At 35.5% G+C, this 14,677-nt stretch overlaps 1 protein-coding gene across 2 annotated transcripts in view; it reads left to right on the top strand.

Moving 5' to 3' along the window:
• The first annotated feature begins 5,925 nt into the window (after positions 1-5,925).
• The window catches only part of CDH9 (cadherin 9), a 106,712-nt gene continuing 97,960 nt past the window's right edge, over positions 5,926-14,677 (top strand). Inside the window, exon 1 of one of the 2 annotated variants that reach the window (XM_049861614.1) lies at positions 5,926-6,153. In XM_049861614.1, coding sequence (XP_049717571.1) covers positions 5,926-6,153 — 228 coding nt within the window. The remainder of the gene's footprint in view (positions 6,154-14,677) is intronic. The other variant, XM_049861624.1, reaches the window with a different exon arrangement.

The following is a 14,677-nucleotide window of genomic DNA, read 5'->3' as shown; positions in this document are numbered from 1 at the left end:
TTATGATCCAAACATTCAAATGGCTTTGCATAGTCAATAAAACACAGGTAAACATCCTTCTGGTATTCTCTGCTTTCAGCCAGGATCCATCTGACATCAGCAATGATATCCCTGGTTCTTGTCCTCTTCTGAAACTGGCCTGAATTTCTGGCAGTTCCCTGTCCATATACTGCTTCAACCGTTTTTGAATGATCTTCAGCAAAATTTTGCTTTGTGTGTGATATTAATGATATTGTTCTATAATTTCCACATTCATTTGGATCACCTTTCTTGGGAATAGGCATAAATATGGGTCTCTTCCAGTCAGTTGGCCAGGAAGCTGTCTTCCATATTTCTTGGCATAGACAAGTGAGCACCTCCAGCGGTGCATCTGTTAGTTGAAACATCTCAGTTGATATTCCACCAATTCCTGAACCCTTGTTTTTTGTGAATGCCTTCAAAGCAGCTTGGACTTCTTCCTTCAATACCATCAGTTCCTGACTATATGCCACTTCTTGAAATGGTTGAATATCGATTAATTCTTTTTGGTATAATGACTCTGTGTATTCCTTCCATCTTCTTTTGATGCTTCCTGTGTCATTTAATATTTTCCCCATGGAATCCTTCACTATTGCAACTTGAAGCTTGAATTTTTTCTTCAGTTCTTTCAGCTTGAGAAACGCTGAGCGTGTTCTTCCCTTTTGGTTTTCCATCTCCAGCTCTTTGCACATGTCATTATAATACTTTCTTTGTCTTCTTGAGAGGCCCTTTGAAATCTTCTGTTCAGTTGTTCACTTCATCAATTATTCCTTTTCCTTTAGCTGTTCAACGCTCAAGAGCAAGTTTCAGAGTCTCCTCTGACATCCATCTTGGTCTTTTTCTTCTTTCCTGTCTTTTCAGTGAGCTCTTGCTTTCTTCATAGATGATGTCCTTGATGTCATTCCACAGCTCGTCTGGTCTGCAGTCACTAGTGTTCAGTGCATCAAATCTATTCTTGAGATGGTCTCTAAATTCAGGTGGGATATACTCAAGGTCATATTTGGCTCTCGTGGACTTGCTCTGATTTTTTCTTCAGTTTCAGCTTGAACTTGCATATGAGCAATTGATGGTCTGTTCCACAGTCGGCCCCTGGCCTTGTTCTGACTGATGATACTGAGCTTTTCCATCGTGTCTTTCCACAAATGTAGTCAATTTGATTTCTGTGCGTTACATCTGGCAAGCTCTATATGTTTTTTTTTTTTTTTTATAGTTGCTGTTTATGTTGGTGAAAGAAGGTATTTTCAATGAAGAAGTCGTTGGTCTTGCAAAATTCCATCATTCGATCTCTGGCATTGTTTCTATCACCAAGGCCATATTTTCCAACTACTGATTCTTCTTCTTTGTTTCCAACTTTTGCATTCCAATTGCCTGTAATTATCAATGCATCTTGATTGCATCTTCGATCAATTTCAGACTGTAGCAGCTGATAAAAATCTTCTATTTCTTCATCTTTGGCCCTAGTGGTTGGTGCATAAGTTTGAATAACAGTCATATTAACTAGTCTTCCTTGTAGGTGTATGGATATTATCCTACCACTGACACCTTCATACTTCAGGATAGATTTCGAAACATTCTTTTTGACGATGAATGCCACACCATTCCTCTTCAAGTTGTCATTCCCAGCATGGTAGACTGTGTGATTGTCCTATTCAAAATGGCCAATACCAGTCCATTTCAGCTCACTAATGCCTAGGGTATCGATGGTTATGCGTTCCATCTCATTTTTGATGATTTCTAATTTTCCTAGATTCATACTTCCTACATTCCAGGTTCCCATTATTAATGGATGCTTGCAGCTGTTTCTCCTCATTTTGAGTCATGCCACATCAGCAAATGAAGGTTCCAAAAGCTTTACTCCATCCTCGTGATTAAGGTAGACTCTACTTTGAGGAGGCAGCTCTTCCCAAGTCATCTTTGAGTGCCTTCCAACCTGGGGGGCTCATCTTCCAGCACTATATCAGACAATGTTCCGCTGCTATTCATAAGATTTTCACTGGCTAATGCTTTTCAGAAGTAGACTGCCGGGTCCTTCTTCCTAGTCTGTCTTAGTCTGGAAGCTCAGCTGAAACCTGTCCTCCATGGGTGACCCTGCTGGTACCTGAATACCAGTGGCACAGCTTACAGCATCACAGCAACACACAAACCCCCACAGTACGACAAACTGACAGACACGTGGGGGTGGAAGATTATTAGAAGACACAAATAGTCCTGATAAAGGATAATTAAATCCTTTGCTGAACCAAACTTATTGCTGTCAAGTCGATTCTAACTCAAAGCAGCCCTACTGGACAAACTAGAACACATAGTCAGTAGGGTTTCCACGTCTGTGCTCAGAATCGACTCAACAGCAATGGATTTGATATATCTATCTTTTTTTTTTTTTTTTTGGAATCTTTGTGGAAGCAGCCTGCCACATTTTCTCACACAGAGAGGCTGGTGGTGGGTTGGAATTGTCAACTTTTTGGTTAGCAGCTGAGTGCTTCACCACTGTACCAGCAGGGCTCCTTAAAGGATAATTACCATCAGCTTAATATTCTAGAGTCAGGAACTGAAGTAGTAATGATGTGACCTTTGATTTTCTTTCACTCTCAAGTGTATGTGTTTGTGGTTATGTGCATTCATAACGTTAACTAAGAGTATTTTTTAATACTAGGTTCAGAAATTAGGGCGTATGTATATGCTAAGAAAAGCCAAGAACTGTAGATAATAGATACCGTCTGTCTTGAGAGAAGTACCACCAGAATGCTCCTGAGAAGCAAGGATGGAGAGACATTATCTCTCATATTTTGGACATATTATCAGGAAGAATCAGTCCCTGGAGAAGGATATCATTTTTGGTAAAGTAGAGGGTCAGCAGAAAAGAGGAAGACCCTCAACGAGATGGATTGACACAGTGATTGCAACAATGGGTTCAAGCATAATAATGATTGTAAGGGTGGCGCAGGACCGGGTAGTGCTTTGTTCTGTGATAGGTAGGGTCGCTACGAGTCGGAACTGACTTGATGACACCTAATAACAATAACAATAGTATTACCTGCCAATGAATCTTCTCTTTTAGCCTGTACCAAAAACATATCTACTTGACTATGTGGGAGCAACAATGGTTGATGATGATGATGATGGTGGTAATATTTACATTTTGAAAATTTATATGCTATCACTGTGCTAACTACATTCACTATTTTATGTAAAATAGTAATGTCTAAGGCTGTGGGATTGAAATCTGGCATCAAAACTTAAATTGCCTATATGACCTTGGACAATTTACTTAAATTCTCCATGCCTCAGTTTTTTCAACACTGTATATGAAATATGGCATTGTAAAAATAAAATAAGTCCATGTAATACATATACCTATTATTCTGTATTGATAAAATTTCAAAAGTACAAAATTAATAACAGTGTCTTGTGTCGTGATGAGTTGGAATTGACTCAACCCCAATGGGTTTTGTAGTGTGTGTGTGTGTGTGTGTGAGGTACTTATTATTTCAATTTTGTAGATGGAGAAATTGAGATGCAGTGATACTGGGTGAGTTGCCCAAAGTCTCATAGATAGTAAATTGCCCAAAGTCTCACAAATAAAGCCAAGATTTGAACACAGAAGTCAGAATATAGAACCTGTGTATATGACCTTTATGACTTCATAACCCCACGCATGAATGCATAGTTTTTTGGTCTGGGATAGGGTACCTAACTGAAGCCAGGCAAATCAGAATCCATTCCCAGGAAATTTTAAACTCTGTTTAGGAAAAACTCTCAGTTGCTTTCTGGGATGGAAAATGTTGAATATGAACTCTGGAAATAGTATCATGCATATCCTCCATTAAACTGAGGAGGTTTAGTTCAAAGTGAGAAAGAAGAACCAAAATGTAAAGAGAAGTAGATAGAGCCTGTGGATGGAGAGAGAGAGAAAAAATGGAACTACATGCTCAAGCCCCTAATTCTTGTTTTCAAGAGCAGGAAATTCTTAGCTACTTATTTTCTCCTGTCATTTTTTTTTTCCCCACACTTATTGTGATTCCACAATCCCATTAATTTTTTCTATGCTTATACTAGTTTGAGGTATGTTCCTATTGCTTACCAAATAGTAATGATAATAGTAATACTCTTGTGCTATAAATTGAACATCTTACTATTTAAATAATTTTGCTAATAAATAAAACTAATTCTGGAATACTAAATTAATTAACTTTATTAATTCAAAAAGAACCAACCATCTCAGTAGAGAGAAATCGTTTAAAAATTCTCCATCAAACTATTCTACAGGTAAAGCAGTGTCTTAGGCTGGATTCTCCAGAGAAGCAAAACCAGTAAAGCGTGTAAATATTATATATAGAGAGAGATTTATATCAAAGGAATGGCTCACGTGATTCTGAATCTGAAATGTCTCAAGTCTGTATCAGGATAGAGGCTTCTCTCAATTCACTTAGCTGCAGGGGCTGGTGAACCCAGGATTGGCAGGTTGGAGAGCGGGGTTCCTGCTCTCAGGCTGTGAAGACTGATGAATTCCAAGATCTACAGATAAGTTGATAGCACAAGTCCCAAGAGCCGAGGTCAGATGAACAGGAGGCAGCACAGGATCCAGAACGAACAAAGAATCTAGAACATTTGCTTATATTTGGATGCAGGCCACACCCCCAAGGAAAATCCCTTTCAACTGATTGGCTACTCACAGTAGATTCAATCATGGGAGTGATCACATATGAACACTGAGAATCATGGCCCAGCCAAGTTGACCCACAGTCTTAACCATCACATGCAGCCATGTCTAAGCTTACAGTATCATTGTATGTGCTCTTCTATCATATTATTTTAGGAAATAAATATGTGTTGTTTTTAATAAGCAAGTAAAATGTTTCTGTTTATGATCACATGCTCCTAAGATTAAACAAATTCAAGTGGCTTACTCAAATGCTTGTTGGAAAAAAACAGCTATCAACTGTAAAAGATCTTTGAGAAGTATCTATAGGATTAACTTGAGCTGTAAACCTTCACCTAAAGCGCAATGAAAAAAAAAAAAAAAGGTATAGGGGATCAGATTGACAACAGCAACTCGAAAGATAGGAACCTTAGGGGGCAGTGAATTTATGTTAATGGGGGAGGAACAACTCAGAAAAAGAGGGTGAGAATGGTTACACAACTCGAAGAATGTAATCACTGTCTCTGGATGGTACATGTAGAAACGGCTGAATTGGTGTATGTTTTGCTGTATATGTTCTCAACCACAAAATAAATAAAGTTATTAAAAAAAAAAAACTGCAAACAATCAGCATGGGGTTACCAATCTCAAAACACAACCCAAAGTGTATTTGTTGCAGTTTATTTTGTTTTTAGTCAACATTTCAACCTATTACCTAAATTAAATAAATAAAATTGTAAAAATTGGTAGATTGTGAGCAGAAACCAACATGTGTAGAAGTGTGTAGGTTCTCACATATAAAATACGTATATACCAATGAAGTTTCTACTTTTATTTATTATAAAGATTTTGGGACTCTCAATGTAAACACTAAAAATTAACTGGTGTATTGCAGTTTCTTTTTTTTTTATATTTAATATTTTGAATTATATATTCACACTTGTATGGCTAGAATATAATAATTTTAAAATCATGTTAAATTCCTGCTCTAATTTACTTGAACTACGTATGTCTCCCTATTTACCTATGTAATGTAAATTTTTAATGCTAGTTTACTGGATGAATTTTATGTCATATATACATCATAAATAAAAATGTCTACATATTTTTTTATATTATCAAATTAAACAAAAAACTAGGGTAAATTTTATAGTTTACAGGTTACATGAATTTGGACCACAAGCTAATAAAATTATATTGTCTCCCTCCACTCCTTAGGGGGACACAGAAAATACATTGAATTTGACATCTTGTTGAAGCCGCAGATAATGAGGACTTACCATTGCCTGCCATTATTAATTTGGACCTATATGTTCCATATAGTTGATGCCATTCCATTCCAAGAGAAAACTAACAATTATTTACCAAGCAAAAGGACTTTGGATCTGACAAAAGATAATGGTAAAATGTTACGTCGCAGCAAACGTGGCTGGATGTGGAATCAGTTCTTCTTGTTGGAAGAGTACACAGGTACAGACACGCAGTATGTAGGCAAGGTAAGAAGTTTTATATGGGAAATATGAAGACTGAATGTGAGAGCTATTTATCATTATTATTTTGTACAGAAATTTGCATACCACTAAAGGCTATTTTTTTTTTTTTTCTTAAAGGCTATGTAAAAATATTTGACTAATACCATGGCAGAAGGGGTGGTATTTCAAAGTCTTTGAGTGGGTTAGGGTAGGGATGTGATTTATTCAGGTAGTTAAATGTAGGTCAGTAAGCATGTTGTCGTTAGGTGCTGTCTGGTCGATTTCGACTCATAGGGACACCATGTGACAGAAAAGAACTGCCCCATAGGGTTTCCTAGTTGTAATCTTTACGAAAGCAGGAAACTAGGCCTTTCTCTCATGGTGTTTTTGGGTGGGTTCAAACCACCAACATGTCAGCAAGCAGGTCAATACCCATAGCAAGCATCAAAATTAAATAAGTCATATATTAACTTGATTAGTTATTACTAACCAAGACGTGATTTAATTTTATGTATATGTATCTAAGAAAAAAAAAAAGGTTTTATTTAAATTTAATTGAAAATCATGGGTAAATAATAATCCGGCATGTTAAATAAAGCAAAAAAAATTCAATTGTAATATACCAAAAAAGGGGGAGGGGGAAGAACACTAAAATATGTTGGTTAAAATTAGAATGCTCTGTGTGAGAGAAAAGATGACTTGCGCTACATCTAGATGCTTCTATTTCTTATTATTAACAGAACTGGACTACTTCCTGCCAGGTTCAAGCATTCTAGACATGCAAAGGAGGGAGAAAGAATATCATGTTTGCAGTAGCAAAGTCAACAGTTTTTTATTAGCAGTTACGGGCAAATGGCAATAGAAAACCTGTAACTCCTTTCTGGAGTCCAATTTTGAGGAAATCGGGTTTTTTTTTTCTTGTCTTTCTCTTTCTTTCCTGTCTCAAACAAGTGACAGAATCTTTCCTACATCCGTGGTTTTCCACATGCTTAGTCACCCTCCATATTATCCACACTCGGAAACCCAGGTGGCATAGTGGTTAAGTGCTACGGCTGCTAACCAAAGGGTCGGCAGTTCGAATCCACCAGGTGCTCCTTGGAAACTCTATGGGGCAGTTCTATTCTGTCCTGTAGGGTCGCTATGAGTCAGAATCAACTCTACGGCACTAGGTTTTTATTATTATTATTATCCATACTCAGGATTCTTCCCAAATTAATCTCAATACTGAGACCTATTTCCAAATTCTGAGAATAATAATAATAAAAAAAAACAATTATGAATACTAACATTGTCTGGAGATCATATACATATTTACCATGACACTTGGCACATGAGTTTGTAAGTATTTGTACTGGTCAGAGTATCAAAGAATCAACTGGCACCATGAGGGAAATATGATAGAATAAACCAAAAATAAAAACATACGAAGAACCTTGTACCACAAAAGGCATGCCTGTAGCTTTTAAAAGATAAATATATTTATTTGGTGGAATTGGCAAAATCTTGCCCAACGTCTTTATTTTTTTTTGAATGTGGCAATATAGTGTATTTTTCAAATGCAGCCTTCTTTATCGAAAGCCTATTATTTCCTCTTCTGGATTCATATAGTTCACTTGCTGAGCCTTTTTTCCATCTTATTTTTCCTCAGGTTAGTCATATGACATCCTCCAGCATCCCTCATTTGACATCAATTTTCACACTATACTTAATAACTAACGTCAGGATATTTCAAGTTCAACTGGAAAACATTTGCATCTAAGGACCTGAAGTTGCCTTATGATCCTTATTCAGAAGCAGTGTATAAAGGACAAATTTAGGTTTCAGGGTCTTACATGAAGGATTTTATCTTTGGAGATTCACAGATACACAATAACAGCCACAGAGAGACTGGAGATACTCGTAATCTTAAGGCAATCAAATCTCCACTATAAATATTTTTTTCTTGTTAAAAAAAAAAAGTTTCCTTCTAAAAATTGCATGTGCATTGATTAATTCTTAAATTGACCACCATTATTGCAATGACATTTTGCTACACATGTTGCACCTTAGATCTTTTTGCACTATCTTGCTTAATTTTTAATCAGCTCTCTAATCCATTATAAGCAATTACTAAATGTGCTTATTTTTTATTTAATTACTTTTTGTACAATATTTTATCATTTGCCTTGGGAACACCATCTCTTTTATCACCCAAGGACAGGTTAAGGTGTATCATTTGTTGCATCTACTTATCCTTGACAATGAGATCATGAGCCTAAGATGGAAAATCAACTACAGTAGTCAAGATTTTTGGTTTAGTGAGAAAAAGGAAACCAAATTTTACCTGTCAACTATATATATATATATATATGTATTTTAATACTAAATTAATTTTTTTATGAGAAAAAAATATGTATATGAAACAGAAACTTCAACAAAACAAAATCCCCATATTTTCTTTGTGGGAAAATTGCTTTCACTATTTTGTTGTAGGTCCTTGTCTTAGATAAGCCATGTGACATATTACTGTTGTTGTTGTTAGCTATCCCTAACTCATGGCAACCTCATGCACAAGGGGTCAACCTTTATAATTGATAGAGTTTTCATTGGATGATTTTTCTGAAGTAGGTTGCCAATATTTTCTTTCTAGTCTATCTTAGTCTAGAAGCTCTGCTAAACCTGTTCCGCATCACGGCAACGTGTAAGGCTCTACTGACGGATAGGTGGATGCTGAGTGTTGGCCAGGAATGAAAGCTGGGTGGGCTGCTCATTCCTCTTTAACATTTGTTAAGTTATTAAGGGCCTACCTACTCTCTCCCAAAATACTCTTCTGGTTTTTTTGTCATTATCTATTTACATATTCAGAGACTAGCCAGGCTCTTCCCTCTGAACTTATTCAAAAGCATGAACTCTGATAAAGGTTTAACTTCTTGAACACCACAAACACTATCTTTTTAACCAGGCTGCTTCTGGTTTCTCTGGGTAAACCCAAATCTAGTCTTCCAGGATCTACAGCATTGGTTATATCCTCCGTGCAGTGTATCTACGAAACCAAACCCATTGCCTCGAGTTGATTCCAACTTACAGCAACCCTATAGGACAGAGTAGAACTACCCCATAGTGTTTCCAAGGCTGTAATCTTTACAGAAGCAGGTTGCCACATCTTTCTCCTGTGGAGGGGCTGGCAGGTTTGAACCACTGACCTCTCTGTTAGCAGTCAAGCGCTTAACCACTGTGCTATGAGGACTCCTTCCTATGAGGTATAGACCTGCCATGTTCATCATGCCTCATATTTGGAAAAAGATGAGTGGCTTCTAATGGGAAGCAATTTTTCTAGCTCGTTTTTAGTTTTGCAGAAGGTAGGTGTCACAGAAAATGACAAGAATCATTTTAATTTATAGGTGATATAAAATTTTGTGGCATCAAGTAGGCATATGATTCGTGTGTATGAAAACCAGAGTTTGATTTTGAATTTAGAGGAAACAATCTTAGAACAAATAAAGTGGTGGGAGCATAACTTAATAAGCTACACATGTGAACACACACAAACAGTGAACTTATAAGTTCAATACAGACTGTACCTTTCAGTAACTGTCTAGAACTTGGCAATCACTTAGACTTTCTAAGCCTTGGATACTTGGGAGATTAAATTAAATTCTTAAAATTTCTTTTATCTCTAAATTTCTGATTTTTTTTTTTTTAGGATTCCCAAAGAGGGGAAGTGCCACTGTGGGCAGAAAGAGCAAGGAACTAGTAAAAAATTAATAAAATTTTTCATATGGAGAAAGTGGGATTGCATATGACATGATAAAATAAATTTTTCAAATGGGAAGATTAGTCTAATGGGATGAGGCTAGACTGCTACTTTGGGCCCTGAATATCTGTTAAAAGCTCTGGTTCAAATAGGTGTCCAGTGTGCCTTCATTGATCAGGTTGGATTGAAGAAGGAAGAAAATGATTTAAGACAATATTTTAAGGAAAAATGTTGTAGGATTTTTCCTTCTGTTGTTTAAAATATTTGTAATCAAGAAGAAAAACAAAAATGTTGGAATTAATATCAAGGTTTTGTTTTTCACAATAATATAATGTCAAATGTGATCGGTCACTTTTGACTGAAACTGTCAGAGATTTACAAATTCTGTTCTCTGTAATAAAAAAGAATCCTTTTGTTCTTACTCAAGAGAATTACAAAGTCATAACAATTGCTACCTAGCTTCTGTATAATTTGAGTAGATACATGGGACTGGATTACATAAGCTTAATAATAACGCAGCTCAAGAGAGGAATTAAAATAATTTTAACAACAAGCATAGCAAATGCTACTAGTCTGCTAGAGAATCCTCACATGCTTGAGATTTTCTACGCATTAAATCTAGGTCCTAAAATATCCCTTGTTATTATAAATTGATCTTATGTGAATTTTTAATGACAATTGAGCAGAATCTAATGTGATTTCACCAGCTATAAAACCATAGTTATTGCATGAAGAGATACAAACTTCCAGTTGTACTGCTTATTTTTTGATGGAAAATATTAGAATTCATGCAATAGTTTGGAAATACTGACTTAAATGACCATTACATTTTAATGTAAAGATATGCATTTAGCACTTGTTTTATGCAGGACAAGGTACAGGATGTCAATGAAATCCTTGTAAGTAGTTACTAGAATAAGATATCTTTGTGTCAGTGTCAGTTCTCCGTTTTTCACATTTTAATTCAGTAAATTGTTATTCCAGAGTTGAAATCATCATGAGTATAATCATAGAATTCTCGAGTGGCAAGGGAATTGACATTATAGAGTACAAACTTCTTGGATGGAAACCCTGGTAGCATAGTGGTTAAGTTCTACAGCTGCTAACCAAAAGGTCGGCAGTACAAATCCACCAGGCACTCCTTGGAAGCTCTGTGGGGCAGTTTTACTTTGTCCTATAGGCTAGCTATGAGTCAGAATCGATTCAAAGGCAGCGGGTTGTTGGTTGGATTTCTTGGATACAATCCGTTATGTGTTGCCAAACACATGAGAAATACAAGTACCAGATGAAAAACTAATAGGAGTCTGGTTTTTATTAAATTGGAAAATCAAACTGTGGCGTGAATCTCTTTTGGACTTTACTGCATTGATACATTGACAATGCACTAAATAATATTTCCTCAGAGCCTATATATAAGAAATGTATGTACTTGAACAGAGAATTTTCTCCTTAACCCTCAGGTTATGGCAGTTTGCTGTGCGCAAGTAATATGCAAAATAGAAATTAAAGAAATAAAATCTCAATTTTACTGCGGGAGGGTTGGTGAATTTTTATAGTATATTACAGGGTTTTTCAGAACCGAAATAAAATGTCTTTTTGAAGGTTTTAGAATGTTATTACTGTAGAGCTGTACAGGCATGTCTGCTACTGATTTATGGACACATTTTATTTCAAAATTCTCTTTATATATTGGTTGTTTAAAATAAGCCACATGAGAAAAATATTAAGCATATGACTACATTCTGAAGACAGCCTACAAAACCACATTTGAACTGAGTTCTATAGAAATCTACTTTCATAATACAGCCCCGGCTTTTAATACTTATTGCCAATACCCTAGATAGTACAGTTTTACCTCTACACTGGACCATTGCATTGGCCCATTAAACTAGCTTTTCCTTTTCCTTTTCTTTTCAGTTCTGAAAAACAAAATTATACACTGTCGCTTGAATAACGACAACCATTTGTGCAAAATATCTATTGAAAACTAATCCAAATTTATTTGAGTATAATACAAAGTATCCATTATTCTTGAATATGCTAGTTTATCTTCTATTTCCCATAACTGTAGCCTTACTTCTAGCTAAAATGAAATGTTTTATGTTCCATGATCCTGATCTCTATTTCATCATGTCTACAGGCCATTTCCTGGGGAATATCTTACCTCCTTTTCCAAAATCTCATCTCTCCTCCTTGATTTATGTCCTATCACATATAAAACCAAAAGCCAAACCCATTACCGTTGAGTCAATTCCGATTCATAGTGGCCCTATGGGACAGAGTATAACTGACCCATAGAGTTTCCAATGAGCGCCTGGTGGATTTGAACTACCAACCTTTTGGTAAACAGTGATAACTCTTAATCACTATGCCACCAGGGTTTCCTTATCATATATACTTCCTCTTATATTCAATTTATCTTTATTCTTCCCAGCTAGAATCCCCCTTTAAATCGCTGAGATAATCTACCACAATTTTCATACATGGAACAATTTCAATTTTTGGCGTCTAACTTCCATTTCATTTCCTAGAATCTTTGAAGTTTTAGCATTGAATCTGTGTTGGGTTTAAGTGTTTTTTGCCTTTTTTTTTTCCTTCCTCGAATGTTTGCAATCATACTTTCATTCAAGATAACTATTTTGCTAATAATACAATAGCTATTAAACATTTTTTTTTTATTCCTAGTTTTGAGAGATTGACACTGTAAAAAAAAAAAAAAAAAACAGAAAGAGTAGAGAAAGTTAAAAGTAAATGTTTTACCTTTTCTTGAGTTACTGTAGAGTCAAACTGAATATATTTGGTTTGTTTTTGCTGTTCTTCCAATTTTTTTCTTGTATTTCCTTAATACTCAAGAGTCCTAACTATAATCAAGCCCCTGCCATTTTCTCTAATCCCTCTAACTCCACATGATTTAGAATCACTACGACTCCAAAACACTTCCTATGTCCTTAATGTAGACAGCTTTAAGTTGGTATAAGGAATTAAAAGCTGGAATTAAGCACATTTTGACTGATTGAGATATTGTATGTAGTCCTAGGCATATTTGCATTTTAAAATTTAAGTAAACCACCCCCCTGCCCTGACCCAGCTTGAATCTAAGTGAATATTAAGCCATTTAAAAAATTACAATGTGGGAGAAGGTGTTTATTAATATGATGACAAAATTATGTGTGATTTTTTTCTGAAACATTCCACTGCTTTCAATGTCTCTTCCTCTTCTTCCAAATTTGCAGATCATCAAATTTACTCTACCTACTCCTCGCTGAAATAAATAAATAGTTTAAGTGACAGAATTCATTAGGATAGAAGAATGGGGATTAGGAAAAAAAAAAATTTAAGCACAATCTTTACTGTTATTACTGTTATTGTCGTTGCTGCTGCTATCATTATTATTTAATAAAGCAGTATGTTCTTCCAGGTCTAGAAAATTAAAAATTAAAGAAAAAAATACAAATGACTGTATTCACAGCCCCGAGACAAAGTTAAAATATTTACATATTCCTTCTACTTATTTACTTGTTATATTTTTTAATACTGTTGAGTTCAGTAGCTTATACCTGATAGTTTATATCTAAGAGCTTATACTAGTTTTTATCTTGCCTTTCTCTTACTGTGTTTTTCATATTATTAATGAGATAGTATTAGCCATGTCATATTATATCATATACACAACCATACTAATGTAAACTTTTCCCCAGTGTTCACAGACAGAAAACACATACAGTCACATGCACGCCCCTCTGTGATAGAAATTTCGTACTTGATGCTTTTAGTGTATCTTAAATTATCTTTTTAGGCTAGATGGCTACAAGTGGAATTCCCAGAGTCAAAGGTACTGTTTTAAAACTCTGGGTACATTTTAGCCAAGTGCATTACAGAACTTTATAATGTGTCCCTTCCAACAACAGTAAATCAGTGTACCAATTTAGTTGGCTGACATGTTGGATGTTTATTTATAAGGTTGGGATTGTGCTTTAACACGAATTTTCATCATGTGTATTACTATTAAATTGATTTTTTTTTTTTAATGAACATCTACAATGTGTGGCACTATGCTAATCCTAGAAATAAGAGTAAAGGTGATATGGTCTTTATCTTAAAGACATTCTCTTTCTACAAAAATCAAAATACTACCATTGCTAGCCTGCTGTGAGAATGATCTGATACAAGGCTCAGTTTTTAGAAAAGCTAATTTTTTTTTTTCTTACCCAGCAGACTGACTTCCTAACACCAGAGCTCTATTTAGCTTACTCTGGCACGAGAACCACTTTCTAAATTATTGTTTGTTTGCTTGCTTGTTTATTTAAGAACTGCCATATTCCTGTATTCCATTGAATACAGAAATGTGTACCAGCTGTTCACAAATACTCACAATTTATTTGTGCAAAGCCTTTGTAACTTGTCCATGTTGTTGTTGTTAGTTGCCCTTAAGTTCCCATAGATTGCTACCTACTCACAGTGACATTACGAATAACAGAACAAAACATTGCCCAGTCTAGTGTCATTTTCACAATCATTGGTATATGTAAGCCCATTGACATGGCTATTGTGTAGTGCCTTCCAACCTAAGTTGTTTGTCTGCTAGCACCATTAAATGATATTTTATTGTGATCCATAAGGTTTTCATTGGCTAAATTTCAAAATTAGATTACCAGGCCTATCTTCCTAGTTTGTTTTATTCTGAAATCTCCAATGAAACCTGCTATCATGGATGACCCTGCTGGTATTTGAAATACCAGTGGCATAACTTCCAGCATCTTAGTAAGATGCAAGCCACCAAAGTATGACAGAATGACAAGAGGTAGTAAAATTTGT

The sequence above is a fragment of the Elephas maximus genome, chromosome 2 (assembly GCF_024166365.1).
Source record: "Elephas maximus indicus isolate mEleMax1 chromosome 2, mEleMax1 primary haplotype, whole genome shotgun sequence".
Lineage (NCBI taxonomy): Eukaryota > Metazoa > Chordata > Mammalia > Proboscidea > Elephantidae > Elephas > Elephas maximus.
Note: the sequence above shows the minus strand (reverse complement) of the source record. Positions and strands in the feature narration are given on the sequence as shown.